This window comes from Jatropha curcas, chromosome 11, assembly GCF_041381405.1.
Source record: "Jatropha curcas cultivar XTBG-Jc1 chromosome 11, XTBG_Jcur_1.0, whole genome shotgun sequence".
NCBI classification, from domain to species: domain Eukaryota; kingdom Viridiplantae; phylum Streptophyta; class Magnoliopsida; order Malpighiales; family Euphorbiaceae; genus Jatropha; species Jatropha curcas.
In genome coordinates this window covers 1,518,334-1,537,257 of record NC_143161.1, presented here as the reverse complement: position 1 = coordinate 1,537,257, position 18,924 = coordinate 1,518,334, and the positions used below count along the sequence as shown (strand labels likewise).

Below are 18,924 nucleotides of genomic sequence, written 5' to 3'. Positions count from 1 at the left end.
CAGAATTGCTCTCAACAAAACTCACATTGAGAAGTCTTTTACCTGGGGATGAATATACATTGGTTAATCTGAAAAATTGAATAGAATTAACTTATACTAATTAATTTCGATTTTTGATTCGATTGCAAAAAATAAATTAATGTTTAAAAATCAAATGGAATTAAATCGATTAACCAAATATAATTCTAATTCAATTTAAAGAAAAAATAAAAAAAAAATCGATTTTTTCTCAGTTTGCAATTGAACCGCTCAAGTGCCCTAATTTTACCCATATTCTGTACGAATTTTAAAAATGAAGTAATTTTAACATTTGATGTTGCATATTTCTATTTTTTTTAAAAGAATTATCAAATAGGATGTTTTGATTCATTGTCTCATTTATATAAAAAAAAGGGTAAAAAATTTAAAATTCGAGTAAATACTATCATATTTTGTACTATCAGCGGTATTTCAGCCATCGAGTCTAATGAATAAAAAAATATATACTCTCTCTATTACATTTTATTTGCATGGTTTGATAAAAAATTCATATTAAGAATTTAATCAATAAAAATTATTTTGCCTTTACCCTTAACTCATTGAACATATTAATAAAAGTTATTTATTTAATAAAAAATTATAAAAATTATTATAAAAAATTATTTATATATTTAAATTTAAAATTATGTAAATATTTTAAGATTTAAAAAAAAAAGAATTACAAATAAATAAAATGGAATGAAAAAAGTATAATGGATTCTTTTGAGGATACGAATCCGGGTCGGCTATAGTAACAAACATCCGAAAAAACGGATCTTTAGAAGTCGGTTGCACTGACTTTCCATATTTACGAGTTCCTCCTTCAGCTTCCTCGGAGAAGGAACAATGGAGGAAACTGGTAATGTTCTTCAATTATCTTCATTACGGAAATTTAATTTCCAAGTTAAACCTTCAAAAATCCTCAAATTCCTGTATATTCCACTTCTTATCTGCTTCTATTCCCCTTTTCTCACTTCTCCAACAGCAACAGCAATAGCAACAACTTCAATTTCAGCCTCAAACTTTCTATCGTATTATGGCCCTCAATGTGACCACATAGTTCGTCAATCTCTATCTTCTGATACCCACGTGACCTTTGTTTTTGGCGAAGACAAAATCCTCTATTTTGATATTGCTTACTTCACCGGCGGCAGCCCAATCCTACGCAAAAGGGCTGATAACGGTGACGCGGATTCGCCTTCCATTTCGCTCTCATTTCGCCCAAAAGGAAATACAATTTCTCTTACCCAAATCCCACACGTGCTTAAGCTACAAGCTACTCTCAGATTCCATTTTCCTTTCCATTTGAACATGACGTGGAACCGGAATTTGAGGGAGATCAGGTTCCGGCCACCAAGATTTCCCGTGAAGGCAAGGTCTTTGGTTTTCGAGTTATACGGGTTTTGGTCTATGGATACTGGGAAGCTGTGTATGGTTGGATCTGGATCGAGTCACCCACATTTGGGTATTGTAAGTTCTTCGAATGTTGTTTTAAAGCTTAATTATCCAGTGCATTTTAGTAATATTAGTGGCTTGATCATTGGGGCTTTAGAGAGTTTGAACGATAGGGGTGATTCTGGTTATTTTGAGCCTGTTTCAATTTTGGGGATACCTCATTTTGGTGAATATAAATATAGATTGATAGATAGGGGAAGTAATGTATGCGTTGGAGGAAGTGATGGAGAGAATGAGAATTTACATTTAGAGTGGCAACATCCTAGTTCTTGCTTGAGTCAATTGTATAAGTATGCTAGGTATTTTGAATTGGATTATGGCAGGGAATGTGGTAGTAATGAAGGTGGTAAATGTAACCCTCTTGGTGGGGATTCTGGGACCTTGCCCAAGTTTATGACCATTCAAGGATTTAGATGTGAACCTGGACGTGGGATTCGGCTATTGATAGGATTCTTGAACACTGGCTATCATTCTGAGCCTTTTATTTATGACAGAGTTTTTAATCCTAACAGAACGTTAATTGGTGAGGGAGTGTGGGATGATAAGAAGGATAGGCTCTGTGTGGTTGCTTGTCGAGTCTCGAATTTAAAGGATTCATTAGTTAATGCTTCTGTTGGTGATTGCTCGATTCGCTTAAGCTTGAGGTTCCCTAAGACCTTGACAATTACACAGAGGAGTACTGTTGTGGGACAAATTTCAAGCACTGTGACTGACAGTGAAACTGGCTACTTTAATAAAATCAGATTTCATGGTTCTGAGAATAGGATAACAGGCCTTCCTGGTCTGAATTATGAGTATACTATGCTTGGAAGGGTAAATAAAGCTTGTCCGAAACAGAAGACCATGAAAGGCCGAGGAAAGACATATCCTAACGCTTGTTCCACAGACATGAGATTCCAAATGATAGTGAGAAATGGTAAAGGACAACTATCACAGGGATATTCGTCACCGTTGTTTGTGGGTGATCAGCTTTTTGAGCCTTTTCAAATGAATAAAAACCACAGTGGTCTTCTAAATATTAGCTACAAGATGAGCTTCACAACTTCTTCCTCTTTGAAGTCGGGTGGTCAGCTTTTGTCAAAAAAATCAATAGAAATTTCTGCTGAAGGGACATATGACAATGAGTCTGGTGTTCTGTGCATGATAGGCTGTTCGAATTCGATATTACATGTTACGAACTCAACAAGAAATGAATCTGCAGACTGCATGATTTTGATCAATATTCAATTTTCTCCAGTGAATGCAAAGAGTGGGAATAACATTAAAGGAACTATTAAAAGCATGCGGCACAAGTTGGACCCTCTTTACTTCCAGGAACTTGAAATATCTTCTAACTCGATTTATACAAGTCAAGCTGCAGAATCCATCTGGAGAATGGATATGGAGATTACCATGGTTTTGATTTCTAATACTCTTGCTTGTGTCTTTGTGGGATTGCAACTCTATCATGTGAAAAAGCATCCAGACGTGCTACCCTTCATTTCCTTTGTGATGCTTGTTGTTCTTACACTAGGTTACATGATACCTCTACTGCTAAATTTTGAAGCCTTGTTCATGTCCAATCACAGCCGACAAAATAATTTTCTTGAGAGTGGTGGATGGCTTGAAGTAAATGAGGTAATAGTAAGGGTTGTAACAATGGTAGCCTTTCTTTTGCAGTTCCGTCTGCTACAACTTGGTTGGTCTGCCAGGCAGAATGATCACAATCATAGAAGTTTGTGGCTCTGTGAGAAAAGGGTTCTATGTTTGTCCTTGCCATTGTACATAGGTGGTGCGTTGGTTGCTTGGTATGCTCATCAATGGAAGAATTCCCACAGGAGTCCATTTTTACATCCTCACCACTTTGGTTACCAGCAGCATTATCACTGGAGAGACCTTAAATCTTATGCTGGTTTGATTCTGGACGGTTTTTTACTTCCACAGATAATGTTCAATGCATTCTTGAATTCAAAGGAGAATACTCTTGCCTCTTCCTTTTATCTTGGGACAACTGTTGTCCGTTTACTGCCTCACGCGTATGACCTCTACAGGGCTCGTAATTCTGCCTGGTCCCTCGATTTGTCATATATATATGGAAATCACAAACATGATTTTTATTCCACTGCATGGGACATCATTATCCCTTTTGTTGGTCTGCTGTTTGCTGCCTTTATTTACTTGCAACAGCGATATGGTGGCCGTTGTGTTCTTCCTAGGAGATATAGAGAGACATCTGATTATGAAAAGGTTCCTGTTGTGAGCAGTGATGAAGTGCCAGGGGATGCTCTTAACTGAGAGTTTATAGTCTGTATAGCCTAGACAGCTTTTGATTCAATCTGAAGTACTTTGTCCTAAATACTTTTGGGTATAGAGTTTGTTTGCAATTTATTGATTCAATATTCTGGAAATATAGATGAGCCTATTGTCAAGTTCCACCCGAAACTCTCTTTCGTGATGAAAAACAATTAGTACATGCTTTTTGGAAATTTTAGATATATTGTTTTCCATCGTAAATGTCATTAGCCAGATTGGTGCTCGTCAAGTGATGTTTTTGGGTAGGTTTTGACGGTACCATACATTACATGAACAATAAGTTATTGGTTTCAAGCCAAAATTTTATTCCAACCATCAAATTTCAAATGGTTTTCCGTGCATTGTTATTAAAGCTGCTAACTCAAAAGATTGATTTTTCACACGTGCGTGAGCGTCATATTGCCTAGCTGACTAATAGTAACAAAGGTAGCAAATACTGTCACTACCTACCTCAAACAAGCTAGCATATGAACAGATATGTACATAATAGTAAAGTGAATGAATATGGGTGCCCAAAATGCCTATCAATCACTTCGAAGCATTTTGAACATTCGAGTCGGAGTGGAATGCAGGAGCTCTATCTGACACAACGATGCAGTTAAAATCAGGATCTCATTTGTCCAACCCCTTGGAATAGCTAAGTAGGATGCGGCTGCCTCCTTGTTCAGGGGAAACACAGTACTGCCATCTACTAGAGTTGTATAAACACTATTCCAGCTGAGAATTCTGAGACAAAAAACTTTTGTTAAGACTTGCATGATATCAATGGTGATAACAATCAAGGGAGAAAAGGAGAGCCTTGCATGAGTTATATAAATTTCATTATTTCAGATTAATCCATAAATGAAATAAAAATCACAGCAAGTGCGCAGTTACAGCCCTCAGATTGCACATCCACAAGACAAACTAGTTTTGGTTTCCAAAATATTTTTTGGACATAAAAAAAGTTATGTGAAATCAAGTTTACAATTCGAATTAGTGAGGTGAAATAAATTTTCTTGGTTCCCAAAAAGAAAAAAAGGTTATTTGGAAGTAGGTCTTAAATGATTCAGGTTTATTGATGTGCTTAGAAATATCAAAGGTCACAACACAGTTGAGGCTGTTTATCCATTTCACCTCGTTGATGTTAGGAGCAGCAACAAAAAACATGAAAAGACAATTACTACCTTCATAATTTAGAAGTTAATAATAAAACATCAAACCATAATACACAAAATACCAAAACTAATCCAACTCAACCAGCTAAAATATGGTAACAAGCAATGACAATTGAAGAATTACAGATTAAAAAAAAAAAAAATAGAAATACCTTGAGTCAGCTGTTAATTGGACTTTTTGCCAGTAAGGATGAGAGATATCTGGAGACCCCTGCTGAATGCTTCATTAAATAGGATTCTTGTCTGCATGGACTGGAATCCAGGCAACCATGATAGAAATCCAACAGGAACCATAACAATAAGCCCAAACAACATATCATATAGCCGAGCCAAGGAGACAACGGTATCCCACACGACAGTAGACTGCAAAAAAGGCCTAAGCACCTGAGCAATGCATATGAGGCCCCACCCAGTGGGAATAAATGCCAAAAGGCTGCTCACAAGATCAAGAAATATAAAATCTGTGAATTCCAGTAATAGAACTATCACAAGTATCGTAAGTGAGATGACTATAAGCTGGGCCAGCCTATATTTAATGTGCTCCTTTGCAGCAAATTTGTCCTGAGCATATGTTATGCTGACATAAATTCCAACGGCTGCAACCATGTATATCCAGGATAACAGGTAAACAGCTATACTAGTGTTTTCACCAGTAATGTTCAGATGATACACAACACCATACTGGAAGAAGAAGAAACGAAGATCTAAAATTATCTCCAGTAGCTTTCCCCAGAGACCTGTTGTTCTCAGATGGTCCTGCTCCTCATACCACCATGTTTCCCAGCTTTGTTCTGCTTTTGCCAATACTCCTCTATACCATATCCAGTTCATAAAATCTTCAAAGTCATATACAGTCTTCAGCCAATCAAATCCAGAAGGATTGAACAAGAAAGGGGACAGTATCCATGAGAGCACAAGGAACCAGCAAGAGATTGTCATGATTATGTAAAGAAAAGTATCAGCAGCCAAAGCGCTATTGGCAGCATATACTATTAAAATGATTCCAAGCTCAATTGCCTTCACAAAATGGCTCCTAGCAAACAGTCTATAGTTCTCAGCAAAGCTCTTATGCTGCACCACAAACCCACGTCCAGTGGCTCTGTATTTGGCACCTCCATGAAGAATAGTTCGACCAAAGAAATGACTACGAGTTCCCATAGAGAATGTGTAAAAAAGTGAAGATAGCTGCAACTGCATTGTTAAGAAGTCCCAAACAGCTGGAAGAAACCCATGTTCAAGAGTGTTCTCCATAACCATCGGAAGGGCAGTGAAGAAGCCTAACTGAATAACAAACTGCTGATTCAGAATCGCACCAAGGGCCTTGTTGTTGTCAATATTTTTCATGGCATGTCGCTCTATACCACTGAGAGCAAGATAAAGGCGGCCCCACAGAAAAGCATAAACAGCCAATACCACAGCCATTGTGTTGAAGAAGAATCCAACAGTAGTGTAGTAAAATGAGAGCATACGAAAGAAATCCAATCTGTGGCCCAAACGGTATACATCTCTGCTCAAAACCTGCTCGCCATTGCCACTTGCAACCTTTGCCTCAAACATTGAGATTTGGTTCAAGCCAACATCCCTTCCCTTACCCACCTGTATATATTCGTGATGTGTCACATTGCCACCTCGAAGTGTGCAATTGAAGCCAGCAAATATATCCTCACTGATATTGATCACTTTTGAAGCCTTGCTGATTCCACCTCGGGGCAAGAACCAGAACCTATCAAACACATCTGGGTGACCATAGTGCATTCGTACCTTCAAAGGATTTGCAAGAACACGCTGTCCAAGTGTCACAAAACTAGTTTCCTGAGCAGACATGAACCAAGCAAGTGAGGAAACTGAACCTGTGAAGATATTCTCCCGGACACCTAAAATGGTTGGCCTCCTAATTCCATAATACTTCTTAAATTCCTCCAGCAGATTCCGCATCTTGAGTGTCTCCTCAAAATAATTGTCCTGGTTCATGTCAATTGTCTGGACTGCATCACCACGAGTAAAGATTATGGCATGGTTTTGATTTTCAGGTTTGCCTTCTCCAATCTTTAAAGGACCAGGCAATCTGATCCGATAGATCTCGTCTTCCCTCTGCAGCTGCTGATCAAACTTAACAAGAACCGAGTAATACTCAACTTCATCCCTCCCCAAGTGAACTTCGTCAACGTAAGCAACTCTAAGAGCCTCATTCTTTTTCATCAGATCTAAAATCTCCTCAGCACGCGCATCTCCCTTTGCCTTCTGCTGCCCATACACTTGGCAGGAGACCACATACGTGAATTTCATCAGAGCACTCCCATGCTCATGCCCTTTAAACAAACAACTAACGCTACTGCTTGCTCTGCCAAGTTTAGGTGGAGATGGTGGCATGACCAAGTTTTGATCATGCAAAGCATGGTTGTGCCTCGAGGAGTGATGTGAAGCAAGTTCTTGTGTGCCCATCCTTATGTCCATCTCAGATGCAGAATCAAGATAGGAAAGCATCTTAAGAGCCCTGTAGTAATACATCATTCCTCTCACAGTGCGGGCTAATGTCTGGCCTCTATATGAAGCCCAAAGGCGAAGATCCCTTGACTTTTTGTCCCAAATATCGTCATCATCTTCCATTCCTTCTCTACGCATTCTTTCTAGGAAATTATTCCACTCATCTTCATATATCTTCTGCAGATAAAATATGGTAGAAATGCCATCTTCATTTGGCCGCCGAAGCATTTCTTTAGGAAAACACACTTCTTCTTCATAATAAGGGGTCAAAACACTAAAAGCCATCATTTTCTCAACATTAGGAGCAAGAGGCATGTTCATGAAGAGTGAATTGCTAAAAAAAGCAATGCGCCGTCTTGCCTCAATGTTCTGAGGGACATTGTGCATGGAATCTTTGGAGGTAAGAATTGTGTGCAAACGCCGTAAATGCCTGTTGAATAATTCATCTTCAGTATCTGGAAACTGAATAGCATTCTCAAAGAGTAATTCATCATTGCTCAATTGACTCTCTGGGGCTAGACCTTTCTGCCTCAATTGCTCAATTGATTTTTTCGGTCCCCTTGGGAGTACTCGAACATAAAGCTCATATAATGCCTGTAATATATTGACCATCTTACTTATGTCCTTCTTCTGTCCCTTCAAAAGATCAACAAGTGATATTAACTTGGAATGAAGACGTTCTAGTATTTCCAAATTGTAAGCCTCAGTGACCTTCTCGAACTGAATGCTGTTGTCTATCTCTTCAAAAATTTTTAGAACAATTGAATATTCTTCTGTTCCCTGTCTGACAACTGTGAGAAGCAAATACTTAATGCTATCGTAGACTTCAATTACAGCACACCGCCTATACTCATTATTGCTAATTTTTAACCAAATCCACCTGTCAGGTGCATCTGCCAGCTCTATTGCCTGATTGAGAGCAAGCAATAACTCATTGCACAATAACACACACGGCCAGCGAATAACTCTGATATTCCAACAATTAGGTGGCAGTTCTAAGAGCTCAAGCTCTCTATCACTGATGATATCTTCTTCTCGGAAAGTTGTGATGATCTCATTCCATATCAAGGCAAATCTGGTCGCCTCCACTTGGCTTGATTCAATCTTTTTGTACGGCTGACCAAGCCCATATCTTAATTTCAATCTATGGATTGCATCTCGGAGCTTCTTCACAAGCGTCATTTTAGGACCAAGCAACTGCTCTTCAGGCATGAGATTGAACTGCAAAGCACTGGCAAAGAATGGAAATCTAAGCCGAAGCTGTCCAATGTTCCTAATTTCACCCAAGTGTGAGAACAGCCCAGTTGTTGCACCAACAAATGAAGCGAATATAGAATACCAGATTTGCAAATCCATAAAAAATATTGAAAGAACTGGCAACCAAATCAACACAACTGCGATTCTGTTACTACTACCAAAAAATTCATGCCAATTATAAGTCACGTTTCTAAGATTCAGTAGAAACCTTGTTGGAGTAACCATTGGCTTGATTTGAAGGAAATAGCTGAATATAAATTTTGAAGTCAATACTGCAATCCAAAACAAGGTATACTTAACGTTATTAACAAGCCCTTCCCTCAGCCCACGCCCCACAAAAATCCGAGTATGAAACCACCATGTGAACACATACAAAATACTCCAGTCCAATTCCTCAAGGGCATTCCTAATCCAAGGAAGTACAAAAAACACCAAAGCCAGCAACTCAGGGATAACAAACACAAAGACAGCCTCAAGAAAGGTCACAATTCTACTATTCGCCTCATCAGACCATGACCCAGCAGAATTCTTTGCGCTCCATATCCTCCCATAGAACACTCCGAACACAACAGTCCATGTCAAAGCAACCACACTTTTTAACACCATCCTGACCCCTAGCAACATTGTGTCCCTCGAAACCAAACTATACTGAGTCCCAGCATCAAGAATAGACTGTAGAAATCTAAGCCCACCCCAGGTGATAAAACATGTCAACAACTCAACCTGTACATCACGTTTCTTCAATGCCTGCCACGGATGGTCAGTACCATCCCAAGCAACAATTAGACTAGCCTGCAAAAACAAAATCAGCAAAACCCAAAGCTTATCAAAACTCCTAAAAACATTCCAAAACGACCTCTGCTCCACAAACCCAGTCTTGCCTACTCTCTTAGCCTTCTCAACAGTAGCAAAATAATTACAACCAAAATTAATAGGCCATCCCAGCTTTTTAAAACACCTCCTACTCCAAAAGAACTCATTTAGATCATCATAATTTCTCCAAGCCGAATGTGGCTTAGTCCCATTTTTACTACTATCAACTTCTGCTTTAATTGTTTGGTAAAAAGGCATTACAATGCACTTCAAATATGCACATTCACCATAAATTGAAGGCACAAATGGCCTACCAGTATTTGGGTCAGGCCATTCATCGAGAACTTGATTCAGTTCCATAGCCATATGGTGATATATATAGCATACACACTCAGGCATGAACCGAAGATTAGCTGATTCGCCCCAAATTAGAAGGTAGAGAGCAACGTAGAGCAGCTCGCGCCGGAGTTCGTTGCTGTTATTGCTACGCCTAGAGTGAGCTGCTTGAGATTTCCGGCCGAGGTAGGAGCACCAGGAAGTATAATTACTCAATAACTTATTCCGGAACCGGCGAAGCACCCTCGGGTCCAGTTCGTCTGGAATCCGAGGTGGCGGTTGCTGCCGCATTTGTGAGTTGGCCAGGTGCAGCACCAAGTGTTCTCTCTGGTTCCGCACGTTGTCTCTTTGAAACCCAAAGAGAAGTCCAAGCCAGTCCATCAAGTCCATGCGCGGGTCCCAAGTAACAAAAGGCGGCCTCGGTAAGTTACTGACGTCTCGCAAGAAGGCGGCGGCGGCTCGCACCTCCGGATACCGGAGGGACGGATGGTCGGATAGGAGGTCATGGATAGGGATTATGTTGTAAACATCCGGCAATGGCGGCCGCGGCGGCGCGTGGAGACCATTGGGGGAGCGCGTGGGCGCAACTGGCCTTTGCCTTATACTCATGGAAGCAAAGAAAGGCAACAAAATTGTTTCTTATCGTCTCATCTCAAACCGTTTTTGCTTCCGTTTTCATTTCTAGTGCTTCAGCTTGACATAAAAGTGGCGAGGAAGAGGGAAGAAGGGGTGGCTTTGTGCTGGTAAATGGACATAAAAAGAACTGAAAAGCTTACTAGAAAAAGGCCAGTTTTTTTTTGGATAACTCAAACACGAAAGTGAAGTGCGGAGGATTGTTTGTATGTTGGTTTTGGTTGTTGTCAAGAAATTTACATCTGTGGATGTTGCGTTCTTGACCACGCGCTTTTAAAGGAGTGAGAAACACGAAGCAACAAGTGAGGTGATGAGTGGTGATCATGTGGGAGCCCACGTAACTTTAAGTATATCTTGACGAAAAATTCTAAGAAGAGAAAGAGAAAAGACGCAACGTTACTAATTTGCAATAATTAATACAATGAATATTCACTGCCTCCTTAGGTCCCCTTAGCTTTATGAAACGACAGCGTGCAGTAAAGTCTAGTGCAGACGTTTCATCAATTGGTCAAGATTCTATTTTTCTTTCCAATTGATTGTTCGATGATATAAAATAATAGTATTACAGAAGAGAATCTCTCAGACATGCGATTGGTTGTGTTCTTTTTGTAGTGTAGTGAGCGGATCATGTGCGGTGCGTACTTGGTAACTAAAAATGGCAGACAAACCCACAATTCTATGTTGGCATTACACAATTGATAGATACATAATTACATATGCAAATGCTTTCCTCCATTACCATTCAATAAAATTATTATTTTTATCATTTCATTTTATTAACTTTACACATTTTCCAAATTGAGTATAAGTTACCAACTTGAAATATTTTAGAGTTGAAATAATTTAATTAACAAATCAACTTGGTACCCTATCACTTCATAAAATGACACTTTTTAAAATTTATTAAATGGAATATTGGACAGGAACCCATATGAGAAATCGTTCTTTTAAGTGAAGGGGTATAGCTATATTATAGGATTTTGATGTGCTAACTAATGCAGCAAGGTTACTTGAAGCAGTAAAATAAGTAAGACTCTAATACTAGCTAAGGAGATACAAAATTGACAACTGCTTTCTGGATATGGAAGTTGGAAGCTTTGATACGTTGCATAAGGTGCAGCATCAAAATACGAATAGAAGCTATTAAATACATGCAATGAATGCCACCAGTCTACCAGATGTCTCAATAAACACTACTATATTTGTAATCTACTTCTAATTAGCATTTTATACAAAAAAAAATTAAGACAAAATAATAATAACATCAGAAAGTGGTGTAAAGAATGATACTTTGATGAGGTGTATTAGTTCAGAGAATGTGAAATGTTAGATGCCATGTTGTGGACATCACCAGTAGTCTTGACATGAACATAAGCCATCCTTGAAGTGGTGGAACCGAAGCTTATCCCTAACTACAATTTCTCTGTTAGCAACAATTGAAATGTACTTTATTGCCCAATGACAGTCTTCACACATTCGAAGATTCTTTACAATCCTGATAGGAACTTCATCATTGCTCATTTTTAATAACCCAAATGCTACGGCAAGCTTTTCACTATGGTATCTAAGTGCAAATTCCTTTTCCTCCTCTTCCAATTCATGCATCACCGACTCTGATACTGTTGCGTAGCCTAACTCTCTACACTGCGACATCAGTTCATCTAAATAACGATAAATTTCATTTGTCTCAGGGTGTGACTTGTCACCCATGCTAAACAAATAGGTTCTCCGGTCAACTTCTATCGTACTATAGCCAACTTGCTTCTTCAAACGCTTTCGGATCATGATGTTTCTAACTATTTCCACTCGGTCCATTCTACCCGCCAAAGCATATATATTTGAGAGCATCACATAGTGACCTGGATTGTCTGGTTCAACAGCTACTAGATGCTCAGCAACTTTTACACCAAGATCAAAATTCTTATGCATCTTGCAAGCCCCAAGCATAGCTGTCCAGATAGCTGCAGCTGGCTCCTTGGGAATTTCTTCATTGATAAAGTTGTACGCGTCATCAAGGAGTCCAGCACGCCCAAGCATATCTACCAAGCAAACATAATGCTCTACGCCCGGCACCAAGAGATACTTTTCCCTCATGATTGCAAACACCAAGCGACCTTCTTTCACTAGCCCTGCATGAGCACATGCAGTCAAAACAGCAACAAATGTAATACGATTAGGAGATGGACCTTTTCTTCTCATTTCATCAAATAACTCAACCGCTTCGCGACCATAACCATTCGTTCCATATCCAGATATCATTGCTGTCCAAGAAAAAACATTTTTTTCATTGATGGAATCAAAAACTTCTCTCGCTTTCCTCACGTCCCCACACCTGGTATACATGTTAATCAAAGACGTACCCAGCACCACATTTAAATCCAAACTATGCTCAATGATATACTTATGCACCCAGCACCCCAAACAAAGTGCTCCCAACTGAGCACAAGCTGATAACAAGCTTACAAAGGTGGTCGAATCAGGCTTTACACCCACTTCCCTCATTTTCTCAAACAACAGAGTTGCCTCCTTCCCAAATCCATTTTGCTCGTATCCAGAAATCATTGAATTCCATGCCACAACGCTCCTTTCCGGCATTTTATCAAACACCTTCCTCGCATTACCCAAATCACCGGACTTGGCATAAAAGGCCACCAAAGCTGACTGCACATGCACATCCAAGCCAAACCCATTCAAAAAAACATGTCCATGAATGACTTTACCAAGTTTCAAGGATGATAAATCAGCACAGGATTTTACAACAGATGTGAAAGTATAATTTGACGGTAAGATTTTGGAAAGGAGCATGCAACCATAGAAATAAATAGAATAGATGGAGAAGTTGTGAAATTTGGATGTGGATTTGATTAAGGAATTGAATAGAAAGGCATCAGGCTTTGTCACAGAGAGGAAGATTTGGCGAGTGTAGGTAATGGAGCCTGCAGCGCAAGCTAGATTGAGAAGCTTGGTGAGAAGGGATCGGCTGTGACCAAAGCCCAAGACGATTATGTGGGCGTGGACTTGCTGGAGAGGTTTGAGACGAGGACCCGCTTTGAGAAGAATGTGGTAGGCTGGGGAGTGAGGGAGTGGAAGGAATTGTTTTGTTTCCATGAAAGTTTGCCATGAAAGCGGGAGAAAACAAAGGATGGTTGTCTTGACCGCTCAATTTGTATCGTTGGTGGCGGCACGGAATGTACTAAGCAGACGTCAATAAAAATTTTTACTTAAAAAAAATTAAAATGCAGGCTGTGGGGTTCGAACCCACGCGCACTTATGTGCAGAAGATCTTAAGTCTTCCCCCTTAACCTCTCGGGCAAACCTGCTTGTTGTTGTCGATTTCCAAATCCTACCATCTATATCCGCAACAGAACTCACGCACCCAGTTTTGAAGCTTAGTAAATCATTGGCCCTCAGTTTGAGGGCTTTTATCAGGTTCTTTTTTCTCTTTAAAAAAAAAAAAAAAAAAAGAAAAAGAAAATACTTTAGAAGAGAATGTATAGAGCTTAAGTGAATATTCACATGTTTGATTAAATTTTCAATAGAGGGATTTGGCAGTGCAATACTTCAAGCCTTGGCAGATATTAGATCACTAACTTTAGTTCACAGTAATATATGAATGCACCAACATTGCAATCATAAATGTGATATACATGCAACATTATTCCAATGTACTTCTCGATCATTTACTGTTCCATTGCACATTATGATTTAGTTTGTGCTGAAACAAATGGAAAGAAAAAGGTCTAGTAGAAATGAGCTTTATTCAGCTCATACAAGCACTCACATACACAATTCCATAGCTAGAACTACAAGTTTGTTGTTTAGCTGAAGATTATGTCTCTGAGCTGAGGCCAATAACAAGTGAGACCGAACTCTTTCTCTGCAATCTGTTCATCATCACTCTAGGAGAACTGTCCTGCTGTTTTTGGTAATAATGTTCTTGTCAGCAGAATTAGCTTTCTCATCATCTAGTGGTACCATAGAAGTTTCAATATTGATAGACATGGTCACTGTACATGTGGGCTGTTGAATTCAAAGATTGGAGCATTGCTTCTCCTCTTTCGTTGAAATCAAACACTGATATGCCTCCATTATTCACGTCGATGGCACGGAACCTGAACCGACAAAAACATTTTTAGGGCAAAATGTTAATAAAATCAAGCAGAAATGTGTCTTCATCATTTTAAATTTTCAAATATCAGAAATAAAAGGAGAGTTTCTTTATTTTATATTTTATTATTAATTTTGATATGTTTTGTTTTGATCTATGAGATCGACCTATTATGTGACAATCATGCAAAATTACTAATAACTAATGAACCAAAGCAGAAACTATTCTTAGCAATCTGAAGGCAATAAAAATGTTAAAACCATTGTTTAGTTTCTTTGTGATCGTTAATAAAACAAGAACATATAATTTTCCGTTGTAAAGAACTGCCAAGCTTCTTGTTAAAAACTATCATACATCCTACAACTCACAAGGATCACCTCAAGTAACTGCCCTGTTGACTCCAACAATACTGTCACATACCTCTCTGGGCCTAGCCCCAAAGCTGTGCAGATTAATGCTCTCAAGATTGACTTGTGTGTTACAACCAAAAAATTTTGTCCCTGATGCATGAAAAAGATTTTCACGTCAGTTATATAGTTTTCAGGAAAGAACTATATGAAGGAAAAATAAAGAGCTCACAGGTGAAAGCAAGATTTCTGTCCAAGCTTCTCTGGCTGTGGCCCATATTTTTCGGATAGGGTAGACACCGTTCACATAAAAATTAGCAGGATTTTCTCTCCACATTGTAAACTCCTTTGGATATCTCTCTCTAGCATCCACTGCCTCCAAGGACTGAACATGGTTTAGTCTTACAGCAATTATAGAAAGAATAGAAGCTAAGTACTTTTCTTAAGCTTGGCTTGGTAACTATATCAACAAGTTTCAAGCTACCTAAATACACTCTCTTAATTGTAATTGAACGAGATTCTTAAAGTTTGACTCAGTTATAAGCAAGTCGAGATTATAATAAACTAAAACATGCATAAGCATGCCAAAAGAACAGTTTATAACAGAAGTACAGTTCTCAAATTCCAAAACAAAATGAACAACCACAATAGAAGGGGACAGACCATTTTTCATGCCTTCAAGGAAAAATAGATGGGCCTCTTCTAGTGAATCGAGGAAAACTAATGGTTCTTCCCTCCCTTGCCATATGATTTCTGCAGTAGACTGCAAGAATACCCATGGTTGTTATCTTGTAATTGTTTGATTAAAGAAATCCAAAAAAAAAAAAAAAAAAAAAATTGAGAGTTATTCAGTCATCATGCTAAACAAACCTTGGCACGAGATATGGGACTTGAAAAGCACTTGTCAAAGTGTATATTTGCCATGGCTTGCCTACACCTCTCTGCTTGCCTCACTCCAGTTTCAGTTAAGACAGATAAGTTTGAGCTTCCCTAGACATTCATTAGCAATTGAATAAGCATTCAAATTGTCAATGGAATTACGGACAAGAAACAAGAAATAAGTAATCTACAGCTGACGTACAAACCTGAATTCTACCCTCTTCATTCCAAGAGCTAAGCCCATGTCTTACAATAGTGACCTTCTTTGATGATGACAACAATTTCCGAGTAAGTGATGTTGTTGCACTTTCAAAACCATATGCACCATCAGTGACTGATGCATCATTTTGAAGCATGTCTGTTAAAATTTTGCAACTAAATTCAACTTCAAGTGGGAAAATTTGCAAAGTAGAATCTCTCATAGGTGGAGAGGAAAAATAAAATTAAAAAGAAAACCTTCCTTATGCCACCCAGGTTGACATTATATTTAGGTGTACTAAAATACACTCCATTATATTCAGACAAAAATATGAAAATATGCATTTCTTTCTTTGCCAAACATATTCAATTGCATACAGACTATACTTAACAAGATTCTTTCTTTAAAGAGAGTAAATCTTGCCTAATGGAGTTCTTTCTTTGACAAAAAATTCTAAAATCTTTCACCTTAACAACTGTTATAATTGTCCCCAAAGGACACCCTTTGGCTCTATGCTCCAAGTGGCATAAGCCATAAACATTCTTTGCTGCAGTTTCTGGATATGCTAAGGCAGTTGCAGCTAGCACACAACCATCCAGAAAAGGAGGAGCTTGAGTAGGCTTGTATGACCACAAGCAGGTGAAACACTTGGCAAAGGCCTTTGAACATCATTACACCTCTCAATTCTAATCTGGCATAATAAGTTTCTAAATTACAACGCATTTTATCTTTCACTGCTGGAATTCTTTATGCAAAAAGCCAAAGACCATCCATTTGACATTCTTTCCTCGATATAATATCAAACGGGTCCCCGCTACTAATCCAAGAAAACTCAAAATGTTAAGGTCTACAAGCCACCTTAATATTAGAAATACTTACAACATTAAATTCTTAATAACTTACCCGAGGAAAATAATGAGAAAATTGAACTTACCAGTTGCAAGAGGCATGTTTGGACTAGAATTTGAGCATTGGATTCTAAGTCTTACAGGGCATTTAGTGGATCTTCTTGAATTAGATATAGTGTTGAATCTTGAATACAGAGGGATTTTGAAGGTGAGAACTTCACAAACCATCTTGCTGTGAGGTGGGCTTAAGATTTCAAAGCTTTTGTATTTATGGAAAGGGCAGTAATTCTTTCAGTTTCTTTTGCTTTTGTTTTCCATTTGGCTCTATGTTTCTTATGCATTTATGAAGGAAATGTTACCCTGTGGGGTATCATAGCTGGTAATCAGATAATCTCGTTGATAATTGGCGATTGGGTGGTGGGTACTGTGCTATTTGTTTGGTTTATGGAGATTGTTTTGGCATTTTCAAGAACGATTGTTGTCCTCACATTCATTTCCAGTGGATGGATATGCCACCGAGACATTCATGGATGCGTTTTAAATTTTTAATGGTTAAGGTGTGTTTTCCTTCTATGGAGGGGAAAGTTTCTCTGTCGTTTAATCCACTGAGAAATGACAGGAAAACTTTTCCTCCCATTCAAAATTTTGTTTCTGTTCCATAGCCAATTTCAACTCACCCAGCCCAAGGCCCTAGGCCTTAGTTTTAAGAATCTAGGCTAGCTTCCCATTTTTTTGGGCCTTGGATTATGGCCTTGTGGCTTCACAATGAGTATTTTGTTGTAAAAGTGATGATGTTAGTTTTTTTTTTATAAACCCCTGCATCCGATCCTATAATTACGAATTGCCTAATTTGATTTCGAATTTAGTCACAGTTAAGATTTTTCGTTCCTCCCTGTAAATGTGTTTAATGGAAATCAAATCTAAAAACTCTTCCCACATGCTGAGTTAGCTTTGCCAACTGATCTACAAACTATACATGATGATATTGGTAACTTTTATCAGCCAAGGATATCCATTGCACAATAAAATTCTATCTCAGACACACACTCATATAATAAACTTAAAGTGAGAGTACATAATAGTTTACCTCAAAATTGTACAATATATAATCATAAACTTAATGATAGTGATCACTAAAGAGACATTAAGCACTGACAATTAAGAAGAGAACGAAGGACAGGAGCTTTGGTAATTAACATGATTACTGGGATCTACATCTAAGGCTTTACAGCAAAAATTGGACTGAGAACCGCATGAAGGGATATGAGAAGAAGCACAAAGTAAAAAACAGCAGCAACAAAACCACAAATAAGAGATACAGTGACTTGGTCACAAAATTTGGGAACTTGTCCACATATAGGTAGCCAACCAGCATGGCTGTTCCCTTTCTTTCCCACTTGAGCTATTGCCAAGGCAGCCGTTATGCTTGTGCTGAGCAGCACTGTTATTACCTATATATACATATATAATAATCACACAGTCAAATTAGTTACAGATATCCATTTAAAAAGCAAAAAGAAATTTACAGGCAACGAAACGTAGGAACTACCATGTCAAGAATGACAATTAAGCGTCCAAGAAGACTTTCAGAGCAGAGGATCAGCAAGATAACTATAATGGTATAAACACTTGCAATTGCTTCTGCGATCACGAAATACCTGTTTATATATATGCCAATAGTTAGCGATGTTATAAAACCAGAGCAAAAATAAATGGTATCGTCACTCACTTGAACGCGGGTGTGTTGCTGTATTTTGCAGTGAAAGTTAAGTTTAACACTTGAGTGGAGTCGCGGCTCCTGACCATGACAACAATAGCAACCACAGTGGCAGCCAAGGACAGAAGCCTTAGGATGAAGGAGAAGATCTTCTTGAATTTAGCCATGGAGGAATTTCGTATAGTTGTTTATGAAAGTAGAAAAATAATAAGAACGGAGTATGTTAACGAGTTTTAAACGTGAAACATACTGAAACGTAAAACTGGTAGATGCAGGTGAGCGAGTGAGGAGGACTAGGCGTTAGAAGACAGATATAGAGGATGGGCTACTTGTTAACATGATCATGTTCCAAGAAAAAAATTGTTTGGTAACCGGTAATTG

At 38.5% G+C, this 18,924-nt stretch overlaps 5 protein-coding genes and 2 non-coding genes across 7 annotated transcripts; 1 reads left to right on the top strand and 6 right to left on the bottom strand.

Annotated features, from left to right (window-relative positions):
* Positions 1-791: 791 nt before the first annotated feature.
* LOC105649541 (DUF2921 family protein, putative (DUF2921)) lies at positions 792-3,887 on the top strand. The gene has a single exon (XM_012236213.4). It carries the CDS (start codon positions 865-867, stop codon positions 3,745-3,747), a length of 2,883 nt encoding a protein of 960 aa, XP_012091603.3. The 5' UTR covers positions 792-864; the 3' UTR covers positions 3,748-3,887.
* Positions 3,888-4,066: 179 nt separating this feature from the next.
* Positions 4,067-10,710, bottom strand: LOC105649540 (callose synthase 11). Its single transcript, XM_089716016.1, has 2 exons — positions 5,075-10,710; positions 4,067-4,491 (listed from the first exon to the last, which is right to left on the bottom strand). The coding sequence occupies exon 1, from the start codon at positions 10,419-10,421 to the stop codon at positions 5,088-5,090; it is 5,334 nt and encodes a 1,777-aa protein (XP_089572142.1). The 5' UTR covers positions 10,422-10,710; the 3' UTR covers positions 4,067-4,491; positions 5,075-5,087.
* Positions 7,365-7,444, bottom strand: LOC119369797 (small nucleolar RNA J33). The gene has a single exon (XR_005177339.1). It is a non-coding gene; the product is annotated as a small nucleolar RNA J33 (small nucleolar RNA).
* An 807-nt stretch (positions 10,711-11,517) lies between the features above and the next one.
* LOC110011032 (Pentatricopeptide repeat (PPR) superfamily protein) lies at positions 11,518-13,566 on the bottom strand. The gene is given in 2 exon segments (XM_020685331.3): positions 11,518-13,526; positions 13,528-13,566. Coding segments are annotated over 2 exon segments (1,773 nt in total). The 3' UTR covers positions 11,518-11,792.
* Positions 13,567-13,682: 116 nt separating this feature from the next.
* Positions 13,683-13,765, bottom strand: TRNAL-UAA (transfer RNA leucine (anticodon UAA)). Its single transcript has one exon. It is a non-coding gene; the product is annotated as a tRNA-Leu (tRNA).
* Positions 13,766-14,023: 258 nt separating this feature from the next.
* Positions 14,024-17,331, bottom strand: LOC105649539 (putative 2-carboxy-D-arabinitol-1-phosphatase). The gene is made up of 7 exons (XM_020685328.3): positions 16,913-17,331; positions 15,986-16,137; positions 15,771-15,890; positions 15,564-15,663; positions 15,133-15,272; positions 14,974-15,053; positions 14,024-14,557 (listed from the first exon to the last, which is right to left on the bottom strand). The coding sequence occupies exons 1-7, from the start codon at positions 17,052-17,054 to the stop codon at positions 14,431-14,433; spliced, it is 861 nt and encodes a 286-aa protein (XP_020540987.1). The 5' UTR covers positions 17,055-17,331; the 3' UTR covers positions 14,024-14,430.
* A 523-nt stretch (positions 17,332-17,854) lies between these two features.
* On the bottom strand, positions 17,855-18,826 carry LOC105650139 (CASP-like protein 1C2). The gene is made up of 3 exons (XM_012237018.3): positions 18,556-18,826; positions 18,376-18,484; positions 17,855-18,277 (listed from the first exon to the last, which is right to left on the bottom strand). Exons 1-3 carry the CDS (start codon positions 18,708-18,710, stop codon positions 18,044-18,046), a joined length of 498 nt encoding a protein of 165 aa, XP_012092408.1. The 5' UTR covers positions 18,711-18,826; the 3' UTR covers positions 17,855-18,043.
* Between the last annotated feature and the right edge of the window lie 98 nt (positions 18,827-18,924).